Source organism: Gopherus evgoodei, chromosome 9 (genome assembly GCF_007399415.2).
Source record: "Gopherus evgoodei ecotype Sinaloan lineage chromosome 9, rGopEvg1_v1.p, whole genome shotgun sequence".
Classification (NCBI taxonomy): domain Eukaryota; kingdom Metazoa; phylum Chordata; order Testudines; family Testudinidae; genus Gopherus; species Gopherus evgoodei.
In genome coordinates, this window is record NC_044330.1 from 72,116,572 (window position 1) to 72,143,929 (window position 27,358).

The 27,358-nt window shown below is 40.4% G+C and overlaps 1 protein-coding gene across 12 annotated transcripts in view; it reads right to left on the reverse strand.

Moving 5' to 3' along the window:
- DIAPH2 (diaphanous related formin 2) overlaps positions 1–27,358 on the reverse strand; it is an 867,723-nt gene that overhangs the window by 494,332 nt on the left and 346,033 nt on the right. For all 12 annotated transcript variants that reach the window (XM_030576660.1, XM_030576662.1, XM_030576661.1 and 9 more), the window contains one exon: positions 18,042–18,136. In XM_030576660.1, the coding sequence (XP_030432520.1) occupies positions 18,042–18,136 (95 nt within the window). The remainder of the gene's footprint in view (positions 1–18,041; positions 18,137–27,358) is intronic.

Below are 27,358 nucleotides of genomic sequence, written 5' to 3' on the forward strand. Positions count from 1 at the left end.
AGGTAGTCTAGATTTAGCCTGAATGAAGAGGACAGGAAACAACAAAACAAGAGAAAACTGAGTAAGGAGGGGCAAGGATATGTAGGGCTTCAAAGGTGAAGATGAGGTGTTTAGTTGTGATGGTGAAGGTGGGGACCATTGAAAAAAGGGTTGATGTGGTCGGTTTTCCTTGTAAGGACTATTTTGAGATGATCTGATGCCCAATGAAGCTCAAGAGAAGGTGGTTTCATTTTTTCTTCCCTCCTTTATCTCAGATTAAGATCAAGTCTACAATCTGGCAATAAATATCACACACCCATGGAAGACACTACTTCTTTTGTTTGAACATCTTTTCTAAAATATCCCAGAACTGTTTTAATAAGACATACTGTAACGAAATATAGTCTAACTGAATCATTGAGTAGTTTTGTGTCCATCCCTCCCCATCCCAAATTAACTATTTAAAGATATTCAAGGTATTAAGTGAGGTACAAAGCTAAATTAACTATTGTAATAATAAAAGAAAAAGCCTCTTCAAATACAATTGTTATATTTCTATTTACCTTCTGTTATAATCATGTTTTTATTTCCCAATGGAGTGTATTCATTTACAGATTATTTTTACTCAGGTTTATGATTAACTAAATCTACTTATGAAAATTATGTAAACTTCGGTGCTAATTATCTTCTTTTTTTTGTTTTGTTTTGTTTGTTTGTTACTGGTTCAGTTTGCACTTTAGAAGTAAAATGGTAAACCATCTCCAGACAGTGAAAATGGTGGTAGAATCAAACACACTCAACAAGCAAAACAGCAATCCTGTTGGGATTACATTTAGAACAAATAGCAGATGTGTGATGATAAAATTATTTCTGCTGTTTATTATACCTCTATTTGCATACATTCAGACTGCAGCACAAATGGTCATTTATTATTAAGATCAATTTTCAATTTAAACTATCTGCATCACTTGGAGTCAGCAATGCCAAGGCTACCCTACAGGATAACTAATGAACACACACACACTCTCTTACAGTGCTATGCACGCACATGCATAAATGTGCACACACACACACACACACACGCCCCAGTTACAGGTATGTATGGAGCTATGCATGCACACACACACAAACCCTGCATACAGGTATTTATGGAGTTATGGGAGCTGGGAAGGTCCTGCTCTGAAGCCTAGGAAGTTCATGGAAGTAGATGAGAGATATGGTCCAGAATATCTTAATAATCGAACAATAATTTAAAATGCATTTTGATATGCAATGTTTCTTGAGAGGAAATTGATTAATGATCATTCTTATAAGCTTGAAGAAATTAATGCAAAAGTACTGGATTCCAAAATGACTGATTTAATAAGTAAATATTAAACTGATGCCAACTCTGTCCACATATTTATTCAAGTGACATCATAGGACCTAATCACATCAGCCATACCATCGGGGGCTCATTCACCTGCACATCTACCAATGTGATATACGCCATCATGTGCCAGAAATGCCCCTCTGCCATGTACATTGGCCAGATCGGACAGTCTCTATGCAAAAGAATTAATGGACACAAATCTGACATCAGGAATCATAACACTCAAAAACCAGTAGAACAATACTTTAACCTGTCTGGTCATTCAATGACAGACCTGAGGGTGGCAATTTTGCAATAGAAAAGTTTCAAAAACAGACTCCAAGGAGAAACTGCTGAGCTGGAATTGATATGCAAACTAGATACAATCAATTTAGGCTTAAATAGGGATTAGGAATGGCTGAGCCATTACAAACATTGAATCTATCTCCTCTTGTCAGTATTCTCATATTTCTTATCATACTATCTGTACTGGGCTATCTTGATTATCACTTTAAAAGCTTTTTTCTTTTACTTAATTGGCCTCTGAGAGTTGGAAAGACAACCCCCACCTTTTCATGCTCTCTGTATATGTTCCATTCTATGCATCTGTCAAGTATAATTCCCAAATCTGGACCTTAGTGTCCAAAATATGGGTACTAGCATGAATTCCCCTAGGTTTAATTACCAGGTTAGATCTGTAGCGCTGCCACCAATCAGGTATTTTTTTAGGGCCTGATACCCTCTGGTCCCCCCAAAACCTTCCCAGGGGACCCCAAGACCCAGATTCCTTGAGTCTCACAACAAAGGGAAATAAACCATTCCCTTCCCCCTCCTCCCCTCCAGGTGTTCCCTCCCTGGGCTCCTGGAGAATTATACAGATTCAAGCTCCATGAATCTAAACAAAGGGATTCCACCCTTCCCCTCCCTTCTCCTTCCCTGTTAAGTACAGACTCAATTCCCTCGAGCCTCAACAAGGGAAAAAGAAAATTAAACAGGTCTTAAAGCAAAGCTTTTAATTAAAAAAAGAAAGAAAAAAGTAAAAGGTTTATCTCTGCAGTTTAGATGGTAAACAGTACAGGCTCTTTCAATTTATAAACAATAGAAAGAAACTTTCTCCAGCAGAAACACAATTTAAGCTACTTCCAGCCAGTACACATATGTAAATGAAAAAAAAAAAATTAACAGACTATGACCACCTTTTCTTACTCACAATTCTGAATAGATAAGAGACTGTAGCAGGGAGATTGGCAGAAACCTGGTTGCACCTCTAGTCCCGTCCAGGATCCAGAGAGAACAAAACCAAACCCAAAACCCACAAACAAAGGCTATCCTCCACGAGATTTGAAAGTATCTGGTCTTCTGATTGGTCCTCTGGTCAGGTGTTTGCAGGTCACTGTTTGTTAATCCTTTATAGGTGAAAGAGACATTAACCCTTAGCTATCTGTTTATGACAGCATCCGAAGAAGTGGGCTGTAGCCCACGAAAGCTTATCCTCAAATAAATTTGTTAGTCTCTAAGGTGCCATAAGTACTCCTGTTCTTTTTACGGATACAGACTAACATGGCTGCTACTCTGAAATAAGTAAATATGATTAATGATTTGAGTGAAGCTCTTACTCAAAATATTGTCATCACAGCGGTGAGTACACAAATGGACTGGTATAGTATGAAGAGGATTTACTGATGCTACAGAGTTTGAAAATGCCTTAGAGGTTCGATTCAAAACACATTAATGATTTTCAAAGATGTTTTGTTAATTTGCTTTTTGTTAAATGATATGGCTCTTGCTTATACAGACTAAAGCCAGGAATTTACAATGGAACAAAACAACATTATTTTGGATTGCAAACAAGAATGCTGATTTGTTATAAATCTCATGACAGTTCCATTGGATTAAAGCTATTATCCTTGTGTACATCAAAACACCAAATGAGAAATTTCAGTCTGACTATCTAAAATTCTCCAGTGATTTACACTGAGTAGAATATGCATAGATTCTTTCCAGAATGATTGTGTATTATTTGTCAAGGATGTGATCTTTCACTACAGAATAACTTCTGCCTTTCTTGCTCCATTACCCAGCCCCAAAAACAGATACAGTTATTCATGTACTTCTAGTTTTAAAAGTTCTTAGGATTTGAGATTTTTCAGTGAAAGATGGTATACAATATGCTAGCTATTACCGAAACTACTACCTTTGTCCATCCACTGTTTTAAAATGACCAGGATTGTTCACCATATAGGTCTCCTGGAACACTTCTTTATAAAATCACATTTTACTTAACTTATCCAGACATTATTAATAGGTGACAGTAGTCGATTAAAGCTTCATGTTTGATGTTTTAAGTTATGCACAGATACAATGTAATGATAGGAAGATTGGTATTAAGACATTAATTTGATGGATTTGCAGACTTTCTGCTGAAATTATTAATCTTATCTCAATTAAGAAAAATAAAACTAAATAAAAGGTTATATTTTAATATCACATCCTGGAACACAACCATGATATAACAGAAGATGAAACTGTATTTGCAATTATATTATATACCTGAAGTTCATAACATACATAAACTTATTTAAAAAAAAAAATCTTTTGACAATCTCTCCTACCAATATAATGTGTCTAACATATGTTCTGAAGAAAGAATAACAGGGAAGTGTTGGCATATTCTGATACATACAAAAAAAGGTTTCCAAAAGTACTAGTTATAAAATGAAAGTTGGCAATAATGTAAGTCACATATCTCTAAAAACCTCAAGTATAATCACACAGAATGAAAGGCATTAATATGCAAAGCATCTTTACAAGTCACAGTCTTTTTGTCTTTTATTCAGTCCTAGAAACAATCTTCAGATTCCTCATTATGCTAACACAGAATACCCCTCCACACCTGAGGCATAAAGTTTAATACCGATCTAATGTCAATGACCATCCCATTGCATTACTTAAAGCTCTGAAGGTAGCAGTACATGCGAATATGTTTAAATCTGTTTATTTTGCAACTACCCAGCAGAATTAACTAACCAAATAAATAAATATGATCAAATACACATTGCCTTGATAATTCTAATTAATCTATGACAGAGAGAGAGAGAGACAAAGAGAGGGAATCACTGACAAACTGTGATATTTTAAATTAAAAAAACAAAACAAAATCACAGAGTATGCGTCCAATGCTGTGACTGTTAAGTACATAAAAAGAAAGATTATTTACCAGAAACTGAAGTTATCCAAATGTATATTTCTACCTCTCTATACTGTAGGAGTTGCACATATTACCTTTCAGGAGGTCCCAAGAAAAGTTGCAAAGTCAAATCATTGCTTAAGGTACACTTAAGCCTATTCATTAGAAAATCAGTTTATGATAGAATATGACTTTGAATAGCTGTGAATCAAAGGATTAATCACAACCAGATAATGTGATGTTAAATGTGACTGTCTTTGACTAAATTGATCAAAAACAGGAACACCAACAGTAACAAAAACATTGTGCACAGTCATGCTCATTGAAATTCTCAGGGGTATTTCCATATCAAAATTTGAATGCAATGAAAAAATGACTAAAATGTAACATTTAAAAAAATTACCAACTCTACTGCTAACAAAATCATACAAATATGTTCACTTTCACATACACAGAGATAGAATGTTCTTCATAATAGGATGATTAACAGGTTATAGTTAAGGCTGTCCATTGCAATGTAATTTTCATTTCTTGTATGTGTATGGTGAGAATAAGGACGTTGTTTAATTGGAAATGTGATAGACACATAATTCATATGCTAGTGTGTCTGAGCACAGCAATGAAGATTCATGCTCTATTATGTTCATGTTGCTTTAACTTATGATTTGTGCGTGTGTGTTTTTGAAACATTTGAGTGATGTGGAAATACAGCTGAGCCACTTCAACTCTAAGTGAAAACTTTTCAATGGCAGTTTCACAGTATTATTTAGCACCAAAACTTTAACTCTATTTGGCCTATGCCTATGGGAGGGAAATCTTGCGCCAAAAGACCTTACAAAGCGTAAACGAGTGAGACTCCTGTACTGCACACATTTTCAAGTCCCTGGGTAATGTGGGATATATTGGGATTTCCTGGACCTGACAGGAGCAGTCTGTCCATGGTTCTTAGCCAAATAACAGCCACACAGTCAGGTGCAGTGACTTCAGGTCTAGATGCAGTTTCTGGCTGTGATGCTATGAGATCAGATACAGAAAGTGTGGGGGCTGGATCAGAGGTTAAATGGACATCTAAAGCAGATCTGTCAGCCAGAACTGCCTCAGCCAGTGTTGAGATACCAGAATGATCATAGCTTTATTACTGGAATGCAGAAATCACCCTGGTAATCAGAGGAAAGATGTATACAAAGTCTTTGTTTCACTGTAAGAGAATCATCCAGTAGCAACCACGGACCCTCTTGAGCAAAAGTTTTAACATTTTGTGTTGTCCTTTCTGACAAAGTAGTCTTCCATGTACCCCACTGATAGAATATCATTTACATGAAGGATGTGTACAGGGACCATTCATGGTTGGTCACACATTACCTGCTCAGGAAATCTGCTCACTTGTTGACTCCTGGAAAGTAAAGGGCCAATTGTGTCACCCTATTCTGGTAGTATCATTTCCAGAAGTTGATGGCCTCCAGACAGAAGTGACTGTGAAAATCTGCACTATCAAGTTTTGGAGGACAGACAGGAATATTGTACAAGCTAGCCTGGTGGCTTTGGACTCCGGAATGGTCATGGGTAATCCCATGTTGTTTGAGGATCGGGTTTCTGTGGTAATATGACATGGCACTGTGACTTTTATTTCCTATTGCATTTTCAGTGAAGAACAGACATTCCTTAGCCTGAGTTGGAGAGTTTGAAGGCAAAGTTTGAGAAGCAGCTTCACACAAATGAATGCCAGCACATGGCCTACCACTGAGAGGTATGGTTCATACAATAATAGCCGTGGCTCTGATGATCAGCTCTGATGTGGCTCCTGACAGTCCCACCAACTTTGCTGTCTGGCTGACTGGGATGACAAGGGAAGCAGAGGATGATTGTCTCCTTTGGCACCATAACCTGCCCTGGGTGTCAGCGTGAGCCCATTGCCCCGTCAAGTCTGATACTTGTAGGGCTTTCTGTAGAGGATGGTGTCACAATCCCACAATGGATCTCAGGATGGTCCTCATGTTCTTCAAGAGGGTGAAGTGCTTTGTCAGTATCCAAACTGAAAAGCTTGAATCTCTTTGATGAGTTGCACCTCTGGTGAAACCCCCAAGGCTCATCTCATGGTTACATGGTCACAGCCATCAACTTTACAACCAGTTTTGCTGCAAGTCCCCCCTTCCCTATCACCACATCACAACACCAGAGAGGGAACAAAGAGAGGAAGAAGCTTGCTGTAAAAGCAAACTAAGAATCCCATCATATACCTGTACTAAGGGGAAATACTGTCTATAGCTGGCAGACTTACTGGGATATGCTAGAGCAGCCTGGATATGACAATTCTTGCCAGGCCCCTAAGAAAAGGATTCCTTTTGTCGAACCCCCAGGTGGTTGCAGAAGGCTAAGGAAAGTAGTAGCAGACTGGTGGTTTTATGAAGGCAGCAGCATCCCTTGGCATAAATAACAGTTATGACAAAAAATAGTAACAGAAGTATTTAATAAAAAACTGCCACAAGTCTTACATTTAGTTTAACTCCACCTACGTAGTAAGCATAAGATGTTATAGCCAAGGTATTTACTAGCTAGAAGGCTCTGAAGGCAACAGGCTGCACAGCTACATGTCAAAGAAGAGTTATTCTAACCGCCTGTAACTCCTAAGCAGATGAATAGATTTAAGTCAAATTTGCCTGCCTGGGAATTGCAGGGGCAGGGGCGTGTTGGAGAGCCTTTACCATAAGCATAAGTGTCACAAGATTGATGCTGGTGTACCTTTGTACTACATAAAGATAATTAATCCCAACCACACTGCAAGTCTCAGTGGAACCTTAAATATACAGTTGCTACCAATACCTCCACAATAAAATATAACTGAACAAAAAAAGGAAGGTAGTCTCATACAAACATGAAGAAAGGTGAAAATGAGGAAGACGAGTGTTCCATGAACATATTAAATTAATATTTACTATCCTAACTTATGATATTATAGTTATATACATAACAGTTCAGAAAGAAATTTATTCACATAATATGATCCAATAAAGCAGCATAAATTAGCAAAATATTCATGTGTTTTGAAAAACGCATGCAAAGCCGTGGAAGTTAACATAACTGGGGACTGATGCCTTACACGGACATTATTAATCAGTCTCTGCAATAACTTCTGACCATCACTCTTGTTACATGGCAACACAAAGCTGAACTCTCTTACAGATTTCTAGCTCACAATACTGAAAACATAACTATTCCCTTGGCTCCAGGACTGAACAATCATTCACTGAAGACTGGTAATTTTTCAATATTTTTATAGCAAAACAACATTGACATTAAAAATAAAACCCCCACACACACTTCCTTGAGTCAAGAGAAACAGGTCAGCATGAGAAATCATTTCTCTTGGGAGCATACTGCTTGTTATGCTACAGTTCTATCTTAATGAAATAAACTCAGACAACCAAAAAAAACCAAACCAAAACACCAAACCAGACTTTTGTAATATTGGAGTTAAGGTTAAGAGTACAGATAAATAACTGAAGGGTACTGAAATTTAGAAGCATATATTAATTATACAAGAACAATCATAAGGCTTTCTCCCAGTTTTGGTCAGTAACCAGATTAAAGAACTTCAAAGTTGGATATAATCCTATAAGAGTTACAACTTCCTGCACTTTGTACCAAAACTGTGGGGGAAGTGCAAGAGACAACGTGACCTCTATAGGTATGTCTACACTGCAATTAAAAACCCACAGCTGAACCATGCTAGCTGACTCGGACTAAGGGGCTCAGGCTAAAGAGCTGTTTAATTGCACTATAGATGTTCAGACTCAGGCTGCAGACTGAGCTCTCAGATCCTCCTACCCCAGAGGGTCCTAAAGCCTTGGCTCCAGACCAATCCTAATCCTCTACACTGCAGTTGAAGAGACCCTTACCCCAAACCACACCAGTGAGAGTCAGCTGGCACAGACCAGCTATAGATTTTTAATTGGTGTAGACATACCCTGTATGTAAACATACGAAAGGGCTAAAAAAAACTTTACTTTAAAAAAATACACTTTTGGACTCAGCTGGCAAGTTTTAAAGCCAGTGGAGCAAATGTGTGATTCTGCTATGCACATGGCAAAAAATAAGTTAGTTAACAGTAGTTCTCTCCTACCAGAACAGTTAAAATTCCAGTCAGAGATAAGTGACAGTTTATTGACTAATTTAAGAACAAAGTAATAGAGTCAGGATAAATATTTAGGCCAAATTCCACTTTCATTTACAGCTTTGTAATTCATCTGAAACTGATGTGGACTACAGGGCTATACGTGAAGGAAAAGTTCCCCACAAAAAAATAAAAAGTTAAAAAGGGGAGAAGCCATTAGAACAGGGCAAACTTTTTGGCCTGAGGGCTAAATTGTATGGAGGGTCGGTTAGGGGAAGGGGTCGTGGCCCAGCCCCCACCTCCTATCTGCCCCTGGGACTCCTACCCCATCCAACCCTGCCTGTTCCCTGACAGCCCCTCTGGGACCCCTGGCCCATCTACACACCCCCACCCCCTGTCCCCTGACCACCCACGGACCCCACCACCTCATCCAACCCCTCCTCTCATTCCTGACAGGCCCCCTGGGACCCTTGCCCCATCCAACCACCCCTTCTCCCTGTCCCCTGACTTCTCTCAGAACCCCTGCCCCTGACTACCCCTGCCGCCCCATCCAACCCCCCTCCTTCCTGACTGCCTCCCTGGGACCCCTGCCCCCATTCAACCCTGTTGCCCCCCCCAACTACCCCGATCAATACCCACACCCCCTGTTCCGTGTCCCCTTACTGCGCTGCCTGGAGCACCAGTGGTTGGCGGCGCTACAGCCACGCCGCCCAGCTGCAGCTGGGCCACAGCACTGCCATCACCACACAGCACAGAGCACCAGGTCAGGCCAGGCTCTGCAGCTGCACTTCCCCAGGAATTCACAGCCCCACCGCCCAGAGCATTGCATCAGCGGCGGAGCTGTGGGGGAGATGGGGTTGGAGCTAACCTCCCAGCCAGGAGCTCGGGGGCTGGGCAGGATAGTCTTGTGGGCCAGATGTGGCCCGTGGGCTGTAGTTTGCCCAGCTCTGCAATAGAAGTAGTTGCAACTACATTAGCAGAAAATGAGAGTGAGTGATTGCACTTAGGGAGAAAAACTTGAGATTTTGTGCACTTCTCATTAGAAACAGCTTTTAACACTTCTAGTTGCATAGGTTTTCAAGAACTAAAATACAGACCAATGCTTAAATACCCATTTGTTTTATTTCTCTGCATTGTCAATAAAGTTGAATTTTATTTTATTACATGTTCAGTACATCTTAAACCTTTCAATATAGTACAATAAATTGCTACCTTTTTAGACTTTGAACTACACATTAATTCTGTTAAAATGTTGCTTATTAAAGCTGAGTAAAGAGCTCTGCTCTTTACACTGTATTAAGAAAAATTAAATCATCATTCTTTGGCATGTAGCCTTGTACCGGTACAAAAAGTTGATGAATTTGAATGAACATATTTATTTTAATAGAAGTGCAAGTTGCAGACATTTTATGGATTTTCCCACTTTCATTAGGCTTCCAAAAACAGCCTTTGAGCTTGCAAGAACAAGAGGAAGTAACAGGTAAATGACTGGCAGTGATGCATGTCTGAAAAATGTTTTAAAAAAATTAATTTACTTAACATATTTTATGTGCATTTATTCATATACATGCATGTAGATTTGTAGTCACTGGTACAGATGCAGCCTAGAAAAAGTTTGTTTTTCAAGTGGAATTTGACAGTGAAAGCATAACATTTGGGGGCCAAGGGGGGTTCAGGCATATGGGACCATACAAGAGGACATGTGGAGGCAAACCTAGGAGGTTGATATGAAGGGAATAGAGCAGCAAACTGAGAGAAGAGCAGAGAGGTGTGCAAGACCCGTGGAGGACTTTGACGTCTATGGACTGATGATAGCCATTTGTTGGAGATCCAACATGACTAAAGAATCTATGTGTGAAGAAGAGTAAACAATCACATTCTAGTTTACAAGCCAGGGGACAGGGAGGATACTGGTGAGGTCAATGGCAATAAAAAAAAGAGTTGAAGGACAACATCTTTAGAGGAAAAATATTTTTCAGCTTTTGATACGCTGAGCTTGAGTTGTCAGTACACCTTCACAGAAAAAGTGACAGAGGCAGTCAAAGGGGGGGGCATCTAATCAGGGAACTTGGGGAAGAGACTTGGATCTTGAAGTCCTAAATATACAGATCATTCTCTCCCTGGGGGAGATAAAGTTGCCAAGGTACAGAGTTTAGAGGAGAGAGGGCCAACAACAGGCCCCCAGAGTTACCAATTACCAAAAGAAACAATGAAAAAAGAGTGTCATGAAGGGTTACAGTGGTTAAGAAAATGTGTATTGTAAAGAATGGCCCTAACTAGCAAGTAGAAAGAAGGCCTTGAAAATAATGAGTTATACGGACAAAAGGAATGAAGAAGGGAGAAGGTCTGATTCAAAGAATAACTAATGAAATAAGGGGAAGTTTCTAAAAAGAAGGCTCACTGATAGGGGTGACTGCAGATGATTTTCAATGTGACAGAAAGAATGCCTTTTAAAAAGGAGCCAGAGACCTTTCAACCCCACATGTCAGTGTTATCTCCTGTGTGAACCCAGGTGCAAGGAAAGAGCTGTTGGTCAGCAGCAAGGAGGGGAAAATATAAAGAGTAAAGGCCTGGGGAAGAACAGCAGTTTTAAATCTTATCTGGATTAATACCGGGAATAAGGGTGAAATGTCTCTAATTGCTTTTAGCTGAAGTCAGTAATTGGAAATAATATCCCTTGTTTGTTAAAGAGTATAAAAAGTAAACTTTTAAAAGGTTCATTGCTAATACCTGCTTGACTCTGCTGGAGCTGACCGAGGCGGGTCTAAGTACCCGTGGGCTTAGCCTATTTCTAAGTATCTTGATCAAATTCTTATAAATATTTTATTACCATTTGTATGTAGTACATTACTTACGGTTTAGGCTTTTTAGATATGTTTAGAGCAATTGCATGCCCTTTGGATTTAATAAAAGAATGTATGGTTAAATTAGTGTTTGGTGATTTCCCATATCAATATTAATAATTTCAATTATTATTAATAGTTCTATCAGTTAGGAAATATCTTTTATTGGACCAATTTATACTGGTAAAAGAGAGAAACTTTAAAGCTACACAAGTCTGGGAAAGGTACTCAGAATGTCCGAGCTAAATACAAGAGGGAACAACCGATTGTTTAGCATAAATAGTTATCACATATTGTACAGGCCGCCCGGGGGGGGGGGGGGGCAAGTGGGGCAATTTGCCTCAGGCCCCGGGCCCCACAAGGGCTCCCATGAGAATATGGTATTCTATAGTATTGCAACTTTTTTTTATGGAAGAGGCCCCTGAAATTGCTTTGCCCCAGGCCCCCTGAATCCTCTGGGCATTCCTGATATTGTAAAGATACCATACAAGGTGAAGTGACTAGTTAACACCTTTGCAGTCATAGGACAAAAAAAGGGAAGGGGTGCTAGTAGTTTATAAAACCTGTTCGACAGGTTTCATTAGAGGATGAGGACTGAGAGGTCAGATATGGAATCACAGTTTTGTAAAATTACAAAATTACGGGGATAATATGGTGTTTTTGTCTTATCTTTTTTTGAGAGCGTTCATTTAGGAGCAGAGTTGCACCCACAGAGTTGCTATTGGGACATTCAGTGCACTGGATTATGTAGTCACATGTACTAATAGGCAGCCTTAGGACCTATGAATTTTGAAAGCTATGTTGTGAGAAGTATTGATTATTGCAGCAGTGGAAATATGTCTTCCGTTTTTTCATGTGTTGTTAGAGCAGGGACTGGTGTGCAGCTTTAAGTTAGTGGGTCAATATCTGTGGGGAGCTTGCATCTGATGAGGAGCTTGGCATGGTTGTGGGGCTGTTTGAAGGCCAGAAGAGAGGGATTTGGGAAAGATTTTTTTCAGGATGTGGTCCCCATTGAATATGGGTTGCCATTGTTTAATAGTGCCCCATACAGGTTCTAAAATGAGGTGGTAGGTGACAATTAGGGACATGTGGTATGAGGGGAAGAGTAGAAGGGTGAGGTCAAGGAGAGGGAGCTGAGGATAGGTGGGGAGCAACTGGAGAAGAAAAGCTGAGATGTAGGTACAGGTACAGCTGTGTAAGGTGTTACAAGTGAGAATGAGGAGTTTATGTTGTGTGGAACGAAAGAAAGAGAGTCAGCAATGAAAAAGGAAGTCCAGACCATGAGTTAAATTTTGTTACTTCTCATGATTTTCTATATGATTATTGGAAATGAAGCTCAGTTTCCGGAAGACTTCACAATGAGCATCTTTGTTGACAAATGGTTGATCTTAATTCATGTTAGCTAACTTGAGTTAGTTAACTTGAATTAAAATAGTAGTGGTCACATGACAACTCAGCTTTTAACTTGGGTTAGCAGCTCGAATTAAACCCCAGGATCCCATAGAGGCTTGAATACAAGCTGCTAACCCAAGTTGAAAGATGATTTATGTCTTCATTGTAATTTTAAACTGAGTTAAGAGCATCCCCTACCCTACCAAAGACATATCCTTATAGGAGAGAGACAGAATTAAACAGACAAGAAGACTGACATCGCAAGTTATTTTTCCAGACTAGTGTTCTGGCATACTGGTAAATTAACAAAGTACAGCTTGTACTGTCATCTGCATAAACAGACTACAAATTTCTAGCACCATCTTTGAGATTCCTTTCATATGAACTGAAAACATTAAATACAGAGTATTATCTCTACTTTAACAGCTAAGTGACACATTTTCTTACCACATAATGTAGAGAAAAAAAAATCAGTATACCTCAATGACAAGGAATAAGATGATGCTCCATATGAGAAAATATGATAAGCAGAAGGGGGGAGCAGAGACATGAATGAATTTTCTTTATAGAACAGAATTAGGCTGGATTTCAATAAATTAAGCATTTGATTTTATCTGTGAATATCCAACACAAATTAACTATTGCACTTTATGACACATTTTTATAAAATTTTATTTCCCCTCATCCTCCAAAAATACTGCAAAGTTGACCATATTTAACTCCATTAAAAATATCTGGGAGATGTAACTGTAATTTTTGCAGGACCTATTCTGTATATAATATCATCTATATTGTGTACATAGGCAATGACATGTCCATTATCATACTGCTTAACATAAGTAAATAAAACAAGATTTTAAAAAATGGGAATAACAGCCTGAATTCATACACAAAAGTTAAGAATATGACCAAAATTAGTTATCTTTTCATTACCTCTCAAATTTTTCCTACAACTGAATTTTTAAACCACTGCTTTGTCTTCACCTCAAATTAAAAATGTGAATAAGTACTCTTTAGATACCTAACAAATCTATTACATATTCATACATATAAAAAGACAATTCCACCATCTATTTATATACCAGTTTTACTACTCATCAAAGGTGCAAAACTAGAATAGTAGATAGCATCTATTATATTAATAGTCCAAAATAACTACAGTTGAAACAATAAATCATCACAGTGAAATAAAATATCTAATGGATAAATATTCCATTATTTCACATATTCCAGATGAACATTTCAGTCTATTAAAAAAAACCTTTCCATTGTTTTCAGAATGAATTCACCACTACTTTATTTTAATAGATACTGCACTGATATGCCTAAGATACCAACAGTCTGTAAAGTTGAGCCTTTGCCTTTAGTGGCTAAATCTTATTTAACTCTTTCAAAATATTTTGTTTATCCTCAAGGTTCAAAACTTCTTGAATGATAGGCATTATCCTGCCCATCATTCAAATTTTCTTTTTTATGGGGGTCCTGAAGCAACACTTTGGATAAAATACATCTATCTGAAGGACTTCAGGGAGACATTTTTCAATCAAATAAATTGAATTTAGAGTTTCAATGTCATTTTGGTTAATGTACCACTCTGATTTTCTCTGATTCTTGACCAGCTACACTTGGTACCATGAATAACTATATATACACAATTATTTTGCAATGTCTCCCCCTCCCCCTCCATTTCTTACACCTCTATTCAATAGGGGGAAAGAAGTAGGCTGCTCAATGGAGAAGGTCTCGAAAAGGGGAAAAGTAGAAATGGACTCCGTAAGTTCGGGGATATTTCGGTTTATTAAATGAGAATTTGGATTTTAAGAATATTCTCTTAAACAAGTTTCAGTATCTGTTTGCATGTTGTTATCATCCCAAATAAATATAAGCAGAATAGTAATCAAAGAGAAAGTCATTCATACATTCTCGTATAATAGACTATATAACAAACACAGAGATACAAGCTACATCAGATACAAGTGACCATCACTACTCTTGCTTCACTTCCCAACCCTGTCTGGGGATTTGCACATGTCAACTGATGAAGTGAGACACATGTAAAAGCATACACAGAAACCTTACCAAACTCAAACTACAGTGCCTATAAAAATACACGTTAAACCACACTATGTCCATAGTGCAGAGTAGTGTAGGAGCCTCAATGCACTGAATTTAAATATTTTCCTTAAGAATCTATGATGGACTACACCAAGTCCACTCAACGCATTCCCATTCAAAATCAAAGAACATTAACTGCAGTCCTATATCTAGTCAATTATTTGAAACTTATTTCCTTTCTGGTGTTTTGAGGATATTGCTGGACAGAGTCCCTGTCTCATTAGAATCTTACTACCTAATCTTGCTGCTGGCACTTTTCCCCACCAAGAGCAGTGTCTACCATATCAGGATGGGGGGGGGGGGAAATAAACTTCAACAAAGATGAAGGATATTTCTTTTTCTACAAGAAATGGGGCTCACAAATAGAAACCAATTTCTATCTCTGCCTGTAAATATCAACAAATTCATCTATGACCCTAGAATTTTATGTATAGTCTAATGTAACAAAAGTTGCGGTGACAAGACAGACAAAACTGGAATGTCTTATTGTTGCTTTTATAAAATCAGTGTGCAGGACTTGAAACAATACTTGACAGAATACTATCATCTATTAAATTATAGAAGTCACTGTCAAGAGTTGGTTGCTCAATCTGAGTTCTTATCTGAAATTCCAGTGAAAACAACAACAGAATGTAAACAGATTTTGTAGTCTTATCAATGTCATGCTTCCCATACTGATCACATTTACAACCACCTAAGTTTTCATCGCTTCAGACAGTTTATAACAAATATATAAGCACAACAAAATATGTATTGAACTCTTACTAAGTTCTGCAAATTTCTAACTGGAAATATATAAAAGCAAAACAAAGAAAAATAAAAATTAATAATTAAAAAACAGTACTGGATTGTTTACATAACTCCTCCCCTTTCCTCGCTGTTGTATAATGAAAGAGTGTAAATAAGAAAATCCATTTTAGGATTGGGGAGATCTATGGTAAGTTTATTAGAATACAAGTAGCTTAAGGTGACCACTCACACTTTTTCAGAATACTGGACATTCTGGTAATTCTGGAGGAGGCTCACCCCCACCAGCGAGACCTTGAATGCACAGTGCATGGTCACGCTGCAAGAAGAATGCCATTTTGAAGAAAGTGCCATCACACCAGCGGGGGCAGGGAACACTATTTAAAATGGCACCCACCATCCAATACTGGACTAAACACATCCAGTTTTGTCTCAGTACTAGATGAGGGAAAACCTTAGAAATGCAAGACTGTCTGGCTTAAAATCACATGAACTGACTGCCTAGTATAGGTTCTTTAATTGTTTTAATATGTTTTGTTCTGTTCTGTAGTGCTTTTACCTTAAAAATAAAATAGGCTTGCATAGGCAGTGCTGTGGGATAACTGTGGGCAATTACCCTGTTAGTCTCCAAAGAGAAAGTAGGCAGCTCTACTTAAGCAGAGTCTCTTATTAGGAATAAGATGGTGAAGGCAGGGAACTGTTCAGCCTGGAGATACATCGGGTCAGATGGGACAAAGGTGCATCTCTCCATCCAAGAAAGGTGATGGCCAGGGGAGCCAGGAGATTGAGTGTAGGTGTGCCTACTGTACGACAAAGGGGGAGTTGCACTGAATTGCACCTGTATGCCACACATACAGACTCAATACCCCAAATAAAAATGCACATAAACAATGGTGTATTAAAGAAACATTAACTATGGAATAAAAGGAAAGCAGACAGTAAAATGTAGCATGTATTCAATTTTTCTATTTGTTTTTCATTTATCTATACAGTACGTTTCTACAATACGCTACAGAAAATAACACTCTACATTAATATTATCAGCTTCCAAACAATTAAGCTTAATAACCTGTTAGAAACATACTACTAGGCTGCTTGTTGGGCTCATAGTTGAAGGACACGATGGCATTGTTCTGCTAAAATTAAGCTCACTGGAATTTCAGTACAGACCCTGATGGAAGAGTAAAGCATGAAATTAAGCTAAGCACTAATATAAAAAGGAGGAATTTATTTTTCTCCTCAATAGGAGGACTTTACCATGCAGGATTTATTCCAATATGCAGTTGTTTTGCTTTCTGGTGGTGGTTTTGTTTTATTTTGGTTTGGGGTTTTTTGCACTAAGTATTTAGACTTTGATTTAAAAAGAGTGGGTATAAATCCAAATCTACCTTCTTTCCACCCAAAATAAAAAGAATAGAACCCAAGATTTCTTGCTCTCGTCATTCCTCTGCTCAGCAAATATCTGTGAAACGTACTGGCTACATGTCCCATCCCCCTCTAGTGCTGGCACACAAAGGGTACGTCTACACTACCAGCCGGATCAGTGGATAGCGATCGATCTATCGGGGACTGATTTATTGTGTGTAGTGTAGACGCAATAAATCGATCCCCGATCGCTCCCTTGACTGCTGAATTCCAGCTCAGCGAGAGGTGGAAGCAAGGTTGATGGGAGAGCTGCGGTGAGCCGCGAGGATGCAAAGTAATTAATTTTAATTTGATCTAAGATACATTGACTTCAGCTACACTATTCTCAAAGCTGAAGTTGCATATCTTAGATCGATCCCTCCCCCCTCTCTCTAGTGTAGACAAGGTCAAAGAATACTATCAGTAACTTCTTTAGCTCAATGAGGGCATGGCAGTAAATATTACCCCATATTAAATTAATGGATCTGATGTCCAACATGGTTCTTGTACTCTCAAACATGTATTGGGGGGGGCGGGAGGCAGGGGAACATCCCCACACATCATCAGTAGAAGATAGCTTAAGGATCATTTTGAGTATTTACTCACTATTATATTAGTGTTTTCTGTATGCACGTGAAAATTAACGTGAAGACAAAAAGGAGCCAGACTATGTCAATAGTTCCTTTACATAAAAATTACATTGTCTATTCTTCGTACCCAAAAATAAAGATGAAAGAGCAGATACAATGCATATGTACTAAAGAAGATAAAGTGACAAGTTTATAGCATGCGTTTAGCACACAACTTTGAATAGTTCCTTATTCTTCTTCTTGAGTTAAAGCTCATTTCTTTGAAGCGATTGTTATGAGGAAAGCTGATTTGCTGAATTAAACAGATGACATTACGACTTACCTGAATCAAGGATTCACTCAGCTTCTTTTCATCCACCTCCAAAATAATATTTTTTATTTCTTCATAAGGCATTCGGAAAGATCCCAGAAAGATTGCTGAAATTAAATAGGAAGTTATTAAAACCAAATAAGTCAAAAGTAGGACGCAAATCATAATTTAAATAAGTTTTTTTTTACTGCAAAAATAATTCAGAAATAGGTTAACTATAGGTCAGATTATCAACAGGAAAAATGGATTTATACAGAGGGCTACATAATGTTTTTAGCAAAATAAGTTGCCTCGTGGCAATTTCTAATAACAAATGTCCACATTCTTAAAAAATTAAAAGGCAATCACATTTTCCCTCCCTGATGATTTGAACTGATAGGCCAAAGACTGACCTGAGTGCAGGGGACTGGACTAGATGACCTAGAGTGACCAGATGTTATAGCAGGGGTGGGCAAACTTTTTTGGCCTGACGGCCACATTGCATTTTGTAAATTGTATGGAGGGCCAGTTAGGGGAGAGGGTTGTGGCCCAGCCCCCACCTCCTGCTCCCTGCCCCCTTACTGCGCTACCAGGAGCACCGATGACTAGCACCATTACAGCTGCGCCATCCAGCTGGAGCCAGGCCACACCACTGCCGCCGCCACCACCACCACGCAGTACAGAGACTGGGTCAAGCTGGGCTCTGCAGCTGCTCTGCCCCAAGAGCTCACAGCCCCACTGCCCAGAGCATTGAGCTGGAGGCGGAGTGAGTGAGCTGAGGCTGTGGGGGAGGGAGGACAGCAGGGGCGGGACCGGGGGCTAGCCTCCAAGGCCAGCAGCTTGGGGGCCGGGCAGGATGGTCCCACGGGCCGTAGTTTGCTCACCTCTGTGTTATAGGGACAGTCCAGATATTTGGGTGTTTTGTTTATCTAGGCACCCCCCATACCTTGTCCCAGTTATTCACATTTGCTATCTGGTCACCCTATGACCCCATGAGGTCCCTTCCTGTTCTATGATTCTACTCTCTCATACTGTAACACACACCCTCACAAACACTCAAGCATTTTTCTGTGAAGGATGAAATGTTTTCACTGCTAGTGTACCTATTGGACTTATCCTGTGAATAAAAGATTTCAGTCTAGTGCTTTCTGTCTTGCCCCTTTCACAAACAGCACTCATGTGTGTGTGTAAATTGTGCATTTGAGATGGCTAAGAATCACTGGGAGCTGCCATTCTATGGCACTCCCTGAGAGCAAGTGGTGAAAAAATGCAACATCAACCGCAGTACATTCCCCAAACAGATAAACATGATGCGGGAAAAGACACATGGCCCTCCTCCCCACCTCTACTTGGGTAGGAGCAGAGCCAGTACTCACGGGAGCATGTGCTGTATGCTTTTAAAGGCTAACACAGCTCTGAGGCTCTCAAAGGAATTTAAGAGGAGTTAGCTGAAACATCTAGGGAAGCCGCACTGCTGTGTGGCCCCCAGGTTAATCTATACACTTCCAAATGGATTTTGGACTTAAAAGTCACCAAGTAGTCTTGATATAGATAGGCTACCACAGTTTCAACCATCTGAGCTGCAATAACTTGAAGGGGTGTCAAATCAGCTTGTCAGAGAAGAGCATCTCAGAGCAGTTTCTATCAGAGATGTAATGTGGCCAAAGTTTCTATCTGAGGTTGATATCTGAGGTTGGTTTCTGTGCAATTTTTTTCAATACTGGCCATGATATGGCTCTCCATCGCATCTGAAAATGATGTCACAGCATCATCTGGTGTTCTCATGTGGCTATATAGTCCAAACTGTGAGAAGCAAGATCGTGAACAGATGTCACATGGGAACACGCCGTGTCCCACTGAATACTTGATAGAATGCTCGGCCCTTTTTTTTAAAATCAGTTGTTCACATCTATCTTCTTCGAAGTGTTTACAACCTTTATTGATAATTGCTCTCCATTATGTCTTTGATATCAAAACTTATGTTGGATGAGCTAAGATTCTATTTAAACGTGTCCTAAATATTTTCGCTGACCACCCCTCCGGTGCTTTATGAGCAACCTTTTTTCAGGAGTTTGTCATCTCTCATTCTAATAACATGACCAGGCCATCTAATGTGAGCTTTGATAATTATTGCCTTAATACTCTTTCGACTATGTTAATATTTGAGACTGTGTCTCAACAATGGATCTTCAGAATAGAATAAAATAGAGACAGCACATGTGACCAGCCAACACAGAGGGATCTTCCACTACACTGACCTAAGCTGGGGATCAAGATAGATGCATAGGCTGGTATACTGCAACTCCCTCAGGATAAGCTTTGGGAGATACAGGGCTTAATTAGAAGAGGTAGAGATGCAAAGAAAGCTACACTCTTTGAGCTGCAGTTTATTCACAACTGTCCCTGCTGGGTAGTAGCCCTGAGGTTAGCATTTTGTGCCAGGCTGGTGGTGACCACTGCAAGCATACAAAGACCTCACCATTTTAAGAGAGTTACTAAAAAGGTGAAGGAGGATTTCAGGGTGTGGGGACAAATTGTGAGCGATTTTAATGGAGTGCCATTCTGGAGGGAGGAATGAATAAATAAGGGAGGTTGATTTTAAGATCTACTCAGATGCTTTGGAAGGCATGGGTTTTGGGATATTTTACCAAAGCAGATAGTGCACCCACCTGGGTCCTCCACCTGGATGATAACAGGGATAGTAGGATATAACATTTCTGGATTTTTTCCTACTTTGGTTCCAGTGGTCATTTGAGGAATGGAGTTTGCAAACAGAAGGGTGTGTTTCTGGTGTGACAACATTGCCGTTATACATGTTATCCATCACCAGTCCTCCAGATCACACAGGATTATGTGACTGGTAAGGGCATTTGTACTACCATGTTTAAGCTTTAGCCTCTATTTCTCTTTCAAGCATGTGCCCAGGATTGATAATAGCATAGCACACTCACTGTATCATTTTCAGATGTATAGATTTCGGCTTTTGGCACCAGGAGCCAGCAAGGAACCTGAACAGATACTACTAGCTATGAAATCTTGGCATATGATGGTTGCCAGTATAGCACAGATGTCAGCATCTCCAAAAACATTGCAGAGTTAAATTTTGGGCAATTCCAGGATCTAGAGGGCCTGTCACCAATATGGCCAATTGCAGAGGAACATGTGCTGCAGTACATGGTGATAGGGAAAATAATATCCCCTCCTCAATAGGGGCTTTCCTGTTGTTCCCTTCCATAACAGGGACTTTCTAGCTATCAAGACAAATTTTGCAGGCCTAGCCTTTAGCCACACTGCTCTCACTTCCCTAAAAACTTGTTTACTCAAATACACTGTCTGGAAAAGTACTAAATGAAGGCAGGGGGGACCTGGGGGGAGCCATTGCAGCTTTGTGGGTTATATTGTAGCAATAAGCTGCTTGCTTAAGAAAACCGCAAGTGGGGTCACATAACAGTTAGACCCACATGACCACCCTGAGGACAATAACAGGTGACAACATGCTCCTGGAGTTGCAATATGTAAGCCATATAAGGAAAGTTATCACTTATGTTCTGCAATATTAACTATGCAAATGCCAAATAAGGAATGTATCAAATGTATTACAGAGTGATGCTTTGCAGTTTAAAGTTTTAAAAGCTAAGTAAAGTTTGTGAAGGGCAGACCAGCCGACCTTCTGCGTAGGGGACCACTGTTGTCTCCCTGTGTGCACACTTGTAATCAATAAAGAAGCCTCAGGCTGTTCTGATTCAAATTCAACGGTGTGGATGGTTTTTCCACAACAGTTGTGTTGTTACCAATCCAACAACTGGAATCTTCAACCATCTCTACTCGCCTATTTGCCCTTACGTCTGTCAATAGGCTAAGCTGTTACCCAGTGTTTTAGTTCGAAGGTACAGAGAGGAGTGGACTGGAAGCACCAGCCTGAGTGAGGATACACGTCATTCCATCACTGTTAATACACTTAGGGATGTGGCGCAGATTCTGGAACCCATAAGTGGCTGTGGTCAGGAGATGGCCTTATTCAGGCTGGCATTTGTGGCAGCATTTTTTGGAGCTTTTAGGATCAGTGAGTTAGTAGCTGGATCCTGTAAGGCTTCTTCTGGCAGGTCTTTGGAACAGAGGAATATACACTGGAAAGGGTGATTGGTTATATTCTCCTGGTGAAGTCAAAAATGGTTCAAGGGTAGCCATTATTCTACACGAGAGTGTCAGGTCTGAGATCTGCCCTGTGGAGACTGTGAGGGCATACGTGACAATAAGACCAGCGAGGATGGGCCCCCTCTTTATTCTCGGTGATGGGCGTCTCCTCACAACGTATCAGTTTGTTACAGTTTTAAGACAGGGACTGATGAGGTTGGGGTTCCTACACAGGAATATGGTTCCCTCTCATTCAGGATTGGGGCAGCAACAGCAGTAGCCCAGCTGACTATGGGAGCTACAGCAATTCAGGCAATTGGGCACTGGCATTCTCAAGCATACAGAATGTACACGAGACCCCAAGTGGGGAATCACTGTTACTTTTCCATTGTGTTTTCGTTCCATATGTAGGTAGATGGGACAGGCCAATGATTGGTGTGGTTCCGCAACTCCCCACCACCACCATTACTTGGCCAGGGAATATGAAGGGGACTTGCTCCCTAAGGAATTTATGCTGCCCATAAGAATCAATCCAGAGCAACACAATGCCACCCTGCCGCTAGGTACTGAGATTACAGCTCCACCTTAAAGCTCAAAACCAAAATAAAAGTAGTTTGGTTTTCACAGGTAGTGACCTCCTCTTAGCTACCACTAAAATCAATGGGATTGGGGGGAGTGGAGGGGAGAGATCAGATCAACTGTTTAGGTCAATTGGTTCTGTGCTATATGGCTAACTTTAGGTGACCAAGTAAATTTTTTGGCCTGATTGAGCTCTTAGCTCATGATAGCTGGAAAATGAGAAACTACGTGTTTCTCAGCAGTACTAAATAATAACGTATTTTTTTCTGTAAGCCTGCACATATTTCGTTGCTACATTTTTAAAATACTTTCCAAAAATCCTCATTAAGCAGAATGAATTATATAGGGTCAGATTGCAAGACTATTCTTGAAAGCACGTGGGCAAAGAGGCAGGCATATACTAGCCTTATCATAGATGACAGTAATAGATTTTTTTATTCAAAAAATTAACAGAATTGTATTGGGCAAAAGTATCTGCCCTTGCTTTCAGGGTAAATTATGCTGGTTTAGTGAAAATAATGGTACAGAAAAGACAATGCTAATACTAAACGTTTTTGTTAATCTATTTATATATTAAAGATTTCCCATTTTAGGATAGGACTGGCAGCCTGCATCAATATTAACTGGTGACTTCCAAACACAAATGTGTGAAATACTTCAAAGCTTCTCTATATGTTAGATTTGATGGGTAAAGCTTTTCATTTTAAAATGTTTATTTGTTTTAACGTTTCCTATTCCACACATTAAATGTATCAATGCAACTATGTACATAACTCTTGCTTTACATAATTTTGCAAATTCACGCTCCAAGTAATTCTCAACAATTATTTCCCCCTTCACAGAAAGGTTTCATGGCAGTGAGGCATTGCATTAGTAAGATTTCATTATATTTCCTAGACACGTAACATTACATTTGGAAATACATATATACTATGAAGTGTTACCTAAACAATTAGAACAAATTAACTTATCTAAATGAAATGCATTGTGTGATATACTAGCTCTACTACTTTCACTTGCTCTTGCGCTCTTTTAAATTATAGGTCACACAATCATTAGTCTGAATTAGTTCTCTGGTGAATAGCAATAAGTCACAATGGGGTGAGCTTCAGATGGCTAGAGGGGCACAGCTATTGAGAGACAAGTCCAAGCTCTTTCATGAGTCACGCTATCACAGAGTCCCAACCAGCAGCCCCAAAGAAATTTCCCTGGAGGGAGATGGGCTGCAACAGAAAATGAAGTTACCTATAACTGGAGGATCTTTGAGATGTGTGGCCCCTACCTGTATTCCACTGAGGGTTATGCACATGTGCCTGGAGCAGGAGCTTTTAGTATTCGACAGCCTGCACATGCATCCTGTGCCGCCTCCTGGTTAAGCCTGAGATGATAAAGGATGAGGCAGGCCACTGGCATCTCCAGTTCCTTCTGTACCAAAGATCTGTTGGATCCGCAGCAGAGGGAATGTACGGTGGGTTTGGAACACTAATAGGGACCGCACATCTCAAAAGAACCTCCAACTACAGGTTAGTAACTTTGTTTTCTTCTTTCAGTGAGTGATAGTCCCTATTGTACTCCAACAAGGGTGAGTAACCAGAACTATTTATGTGAGAGGATGGTGTAAGGAGACTGTGGAACGGAGAACTGCTGCTCCAAATGAAGCATCCATGGCAGAATCATGCACTAGAGTATAGTGTGTGGAAAAAGATGTGTATCGAACTCCACATGGCTACCTTGCATATGTCTGCAAGGGGCACATTCTGGAGTGTGGCTGTAGTTGTAGTTTTGCTAGATCAAAAGGAAAAAAAAAAAGGGCCAACCATTACACAAATTAATCAAGATAGCTCTCTGAGGTTCAGCTTAAAGGTTACAAGCAAAACAAAAGGACCAGTGGTTAGCACAGAGGAAACCACAAGCCAATAAGAAATAATAATAATAAAATAAACCCTAATCGCATCTACCTAGACATTCCCTGACTTACTTACATATCTGAGGTTTCAGATAAACAATCTCTAGGTATGATCTGATGGTTTTCGCAGAAGGGCCTTACAGAACCATACAGGTAGGGGTGGGGTAAAAATTGAATGGCTGTCTACCAGCAGGTGAAAAGCATTAATGGCAGCTTTATGGAACTGAGGGCCAGTCCCGAGTCCTTCAGAAAGAAGAAACACTCCAAGAGTAGTGGGATGCCCATCGCTTCGGGGATAAGGCCCTGTTGTGTAGTCCAGGAGGTGAAATGCACCCATTTGGCTCGATATGAGCATCTTGTGGAATCTTTCCTGCTGCTTGAAAGGACATCATCTTACATGGTCAGAGAGTACTCCTGAGCTAGTGGAGGGAGCCACCCAAAAACCAAGCCATCAGTCGAAGGGTGTGCAGGTTGGGGTGTCTGAATCTACCATTGGGTCAAGTGCTCTGGGAACATCCAAAGTGTGAGTGGAAGGTGCTTCAACATTCAGAGGAGAAATGGAAGCCAGAATTGGCAAGGCCAGAAGGAGGCGATCAGGATGGTTGCTGCTTTCTCTCATCTGATCTTGTGGACTACTCACGATAGGAGGAGCTGGGAGGAGGTGTGGAGGGGCACAGTTTGTGCAGTCCGACCAATTTATGATTAGGGCTTGCCCCTGAGACTGAGCTCCAATTTCATAAATTATGAAGCTCCAATTTCTCCCTTTGAACAATAATGGGTGCATCTGTTATTGTTGTGGGATGCGAAAAAATCCCTCACTTGAGTTCGTAATCAGTCAAAAATGTTTGCGATTGCAGAGTCGTGAGGGTGGAGCGGAGGTGTTGTAGCATGGAACACTATGAAGTCACCTGGATGACCAATGAGTTTGATAGAGGATGAGAGAACAGGAACACTGGTCCTTTGGTAAGGACATACTATTACTTCTCAGCCCATTACGGGATGGGTGCATGTGTGGCTGGGGTACACCAGTGTGTGCCAGTTGGAGGATGGCATCATTGGTTGGTAGAACCAACCTCACTGGTCTGAACTGTGCAAGATGTGAAGCAGCCAGTGCTGACTGTCTTGTACGTCCTCTAAGGACATCTCTTGGACTTTGGTTATTCTCCGCAGCAATTCTTGGAATTGGCGATAGTTCTCCAGCATAGAGGAGGGGATTGAAGAAGTGGCTGTGTCTGGAGAAGATGAGGGATACCGGTGAAGTTGGGCTAACCAGTGCATCAACCAACCCTATGTTGGAGCGACTATTAGACAAGCACTGTAGTGGCAATGTGGAGAAATTCTCCTGAACCTAGCGGGATCTTTCAGAGCATGAATACTGGGGCCATGACCCAGTTGACCTGCTGCTGCATAGCCTGGGAACACAGTGCCAGATGCCAACTATGTGGCTAAGGCAAGGAGGGGAACTACCATGGTGCCACTGGAAGATTCTGGAAGTCATGCTTCCAAAACGAGAGATATGGACAGTGTCAGACATCCATATCATCTGAATCAGAGAAGTCAGAATTTTCGCCAAATGGTGGTACGGTAGGAACTACTGAAATAGAAGGCAAAAGAAACATAGCGGTTGAAGGGTCCCTTCAAACTAGTGATAAGGTTGGGGATCATGGAGACAGTAGTCCTTCCAGCGCAAACAATTCATGGGCACTCAGGGCTCTTCCGATCTCCCAGGGGTCAATGGTATCTGTTCCACTGGAGAAGCTAGTACAGGGAATTGCATCTATCTGGAGACCGACAGTGCTCGGGAAATCAGTGTAGCTGGAGCAGATGGAATGGCAGGATCTGTGATTGACACGGGCAGATCTGGCTATCAGTGCTCCCATTTCTCAGTCTCGTGAGATAAGGAACGAGACTGGAATTCATGGTCAGTGCTGAATCCTTCATAGACTTGGAGGAAAACTAACTGCTATGCTTAATACGTGCATGCTTCCTTGGTTCATGACTATGCCCCATCATGCAGTTCTTAGCACTGGTACTGGCAGAACATGATGGGGGTTCTGTGGTAGGGGGAGAACTCTTCACCTGTTCAGGCTGATATACAGGGGGGTTCACCAGTCATGATCCAATGTCAGTCCCATGGCATCCCCCATAAAGTCTTTTCTGAGATAGGGAGTCTGGTTCTCTTGAGTACGGTCAGGAAAGGAGAGGAAGATACTGCATGTGTCTACAATATGGGCTTCCCCCAAGCAGTATAAAAAGTGCTGGTGCTCATCACTGATGGAAAATGAGCAGGAGCAGGAAGTGCAGGTTTTGAACCCCACGATCTTTAGCATAATTCAGTACTCAGTCCTGGGTACTGGGAGTAAAGGGGACAAGGGAATAGTTTGGCGGAAAACACCATATAAGTGGTATCCCAATTTCTAAATCTGCTACGAAAAAGGGGGCAATTAAACAGAAAATACAGAACAAACAATAAATCTAAACTATAAACAGTACTAAGGATATTTTTGTAAACTTTTGGAGTAGAAACTCTGATTCAGATCACGTAGGGGTGAGAAGGAACTGGAGTCGCCGGTGACCTGTTGCGCCCTTTATTGCCTTGGGCGAAACCATGATGTGGCACAGGGTGCATATGCAGACTGCCAGGGTGCATTGGGTGTGTGCATAATCCTCAGTGGAATACAATCACTCAAAGAAGAACATGGTCTACTGACGCTGAGGAGCGGTAAATCCT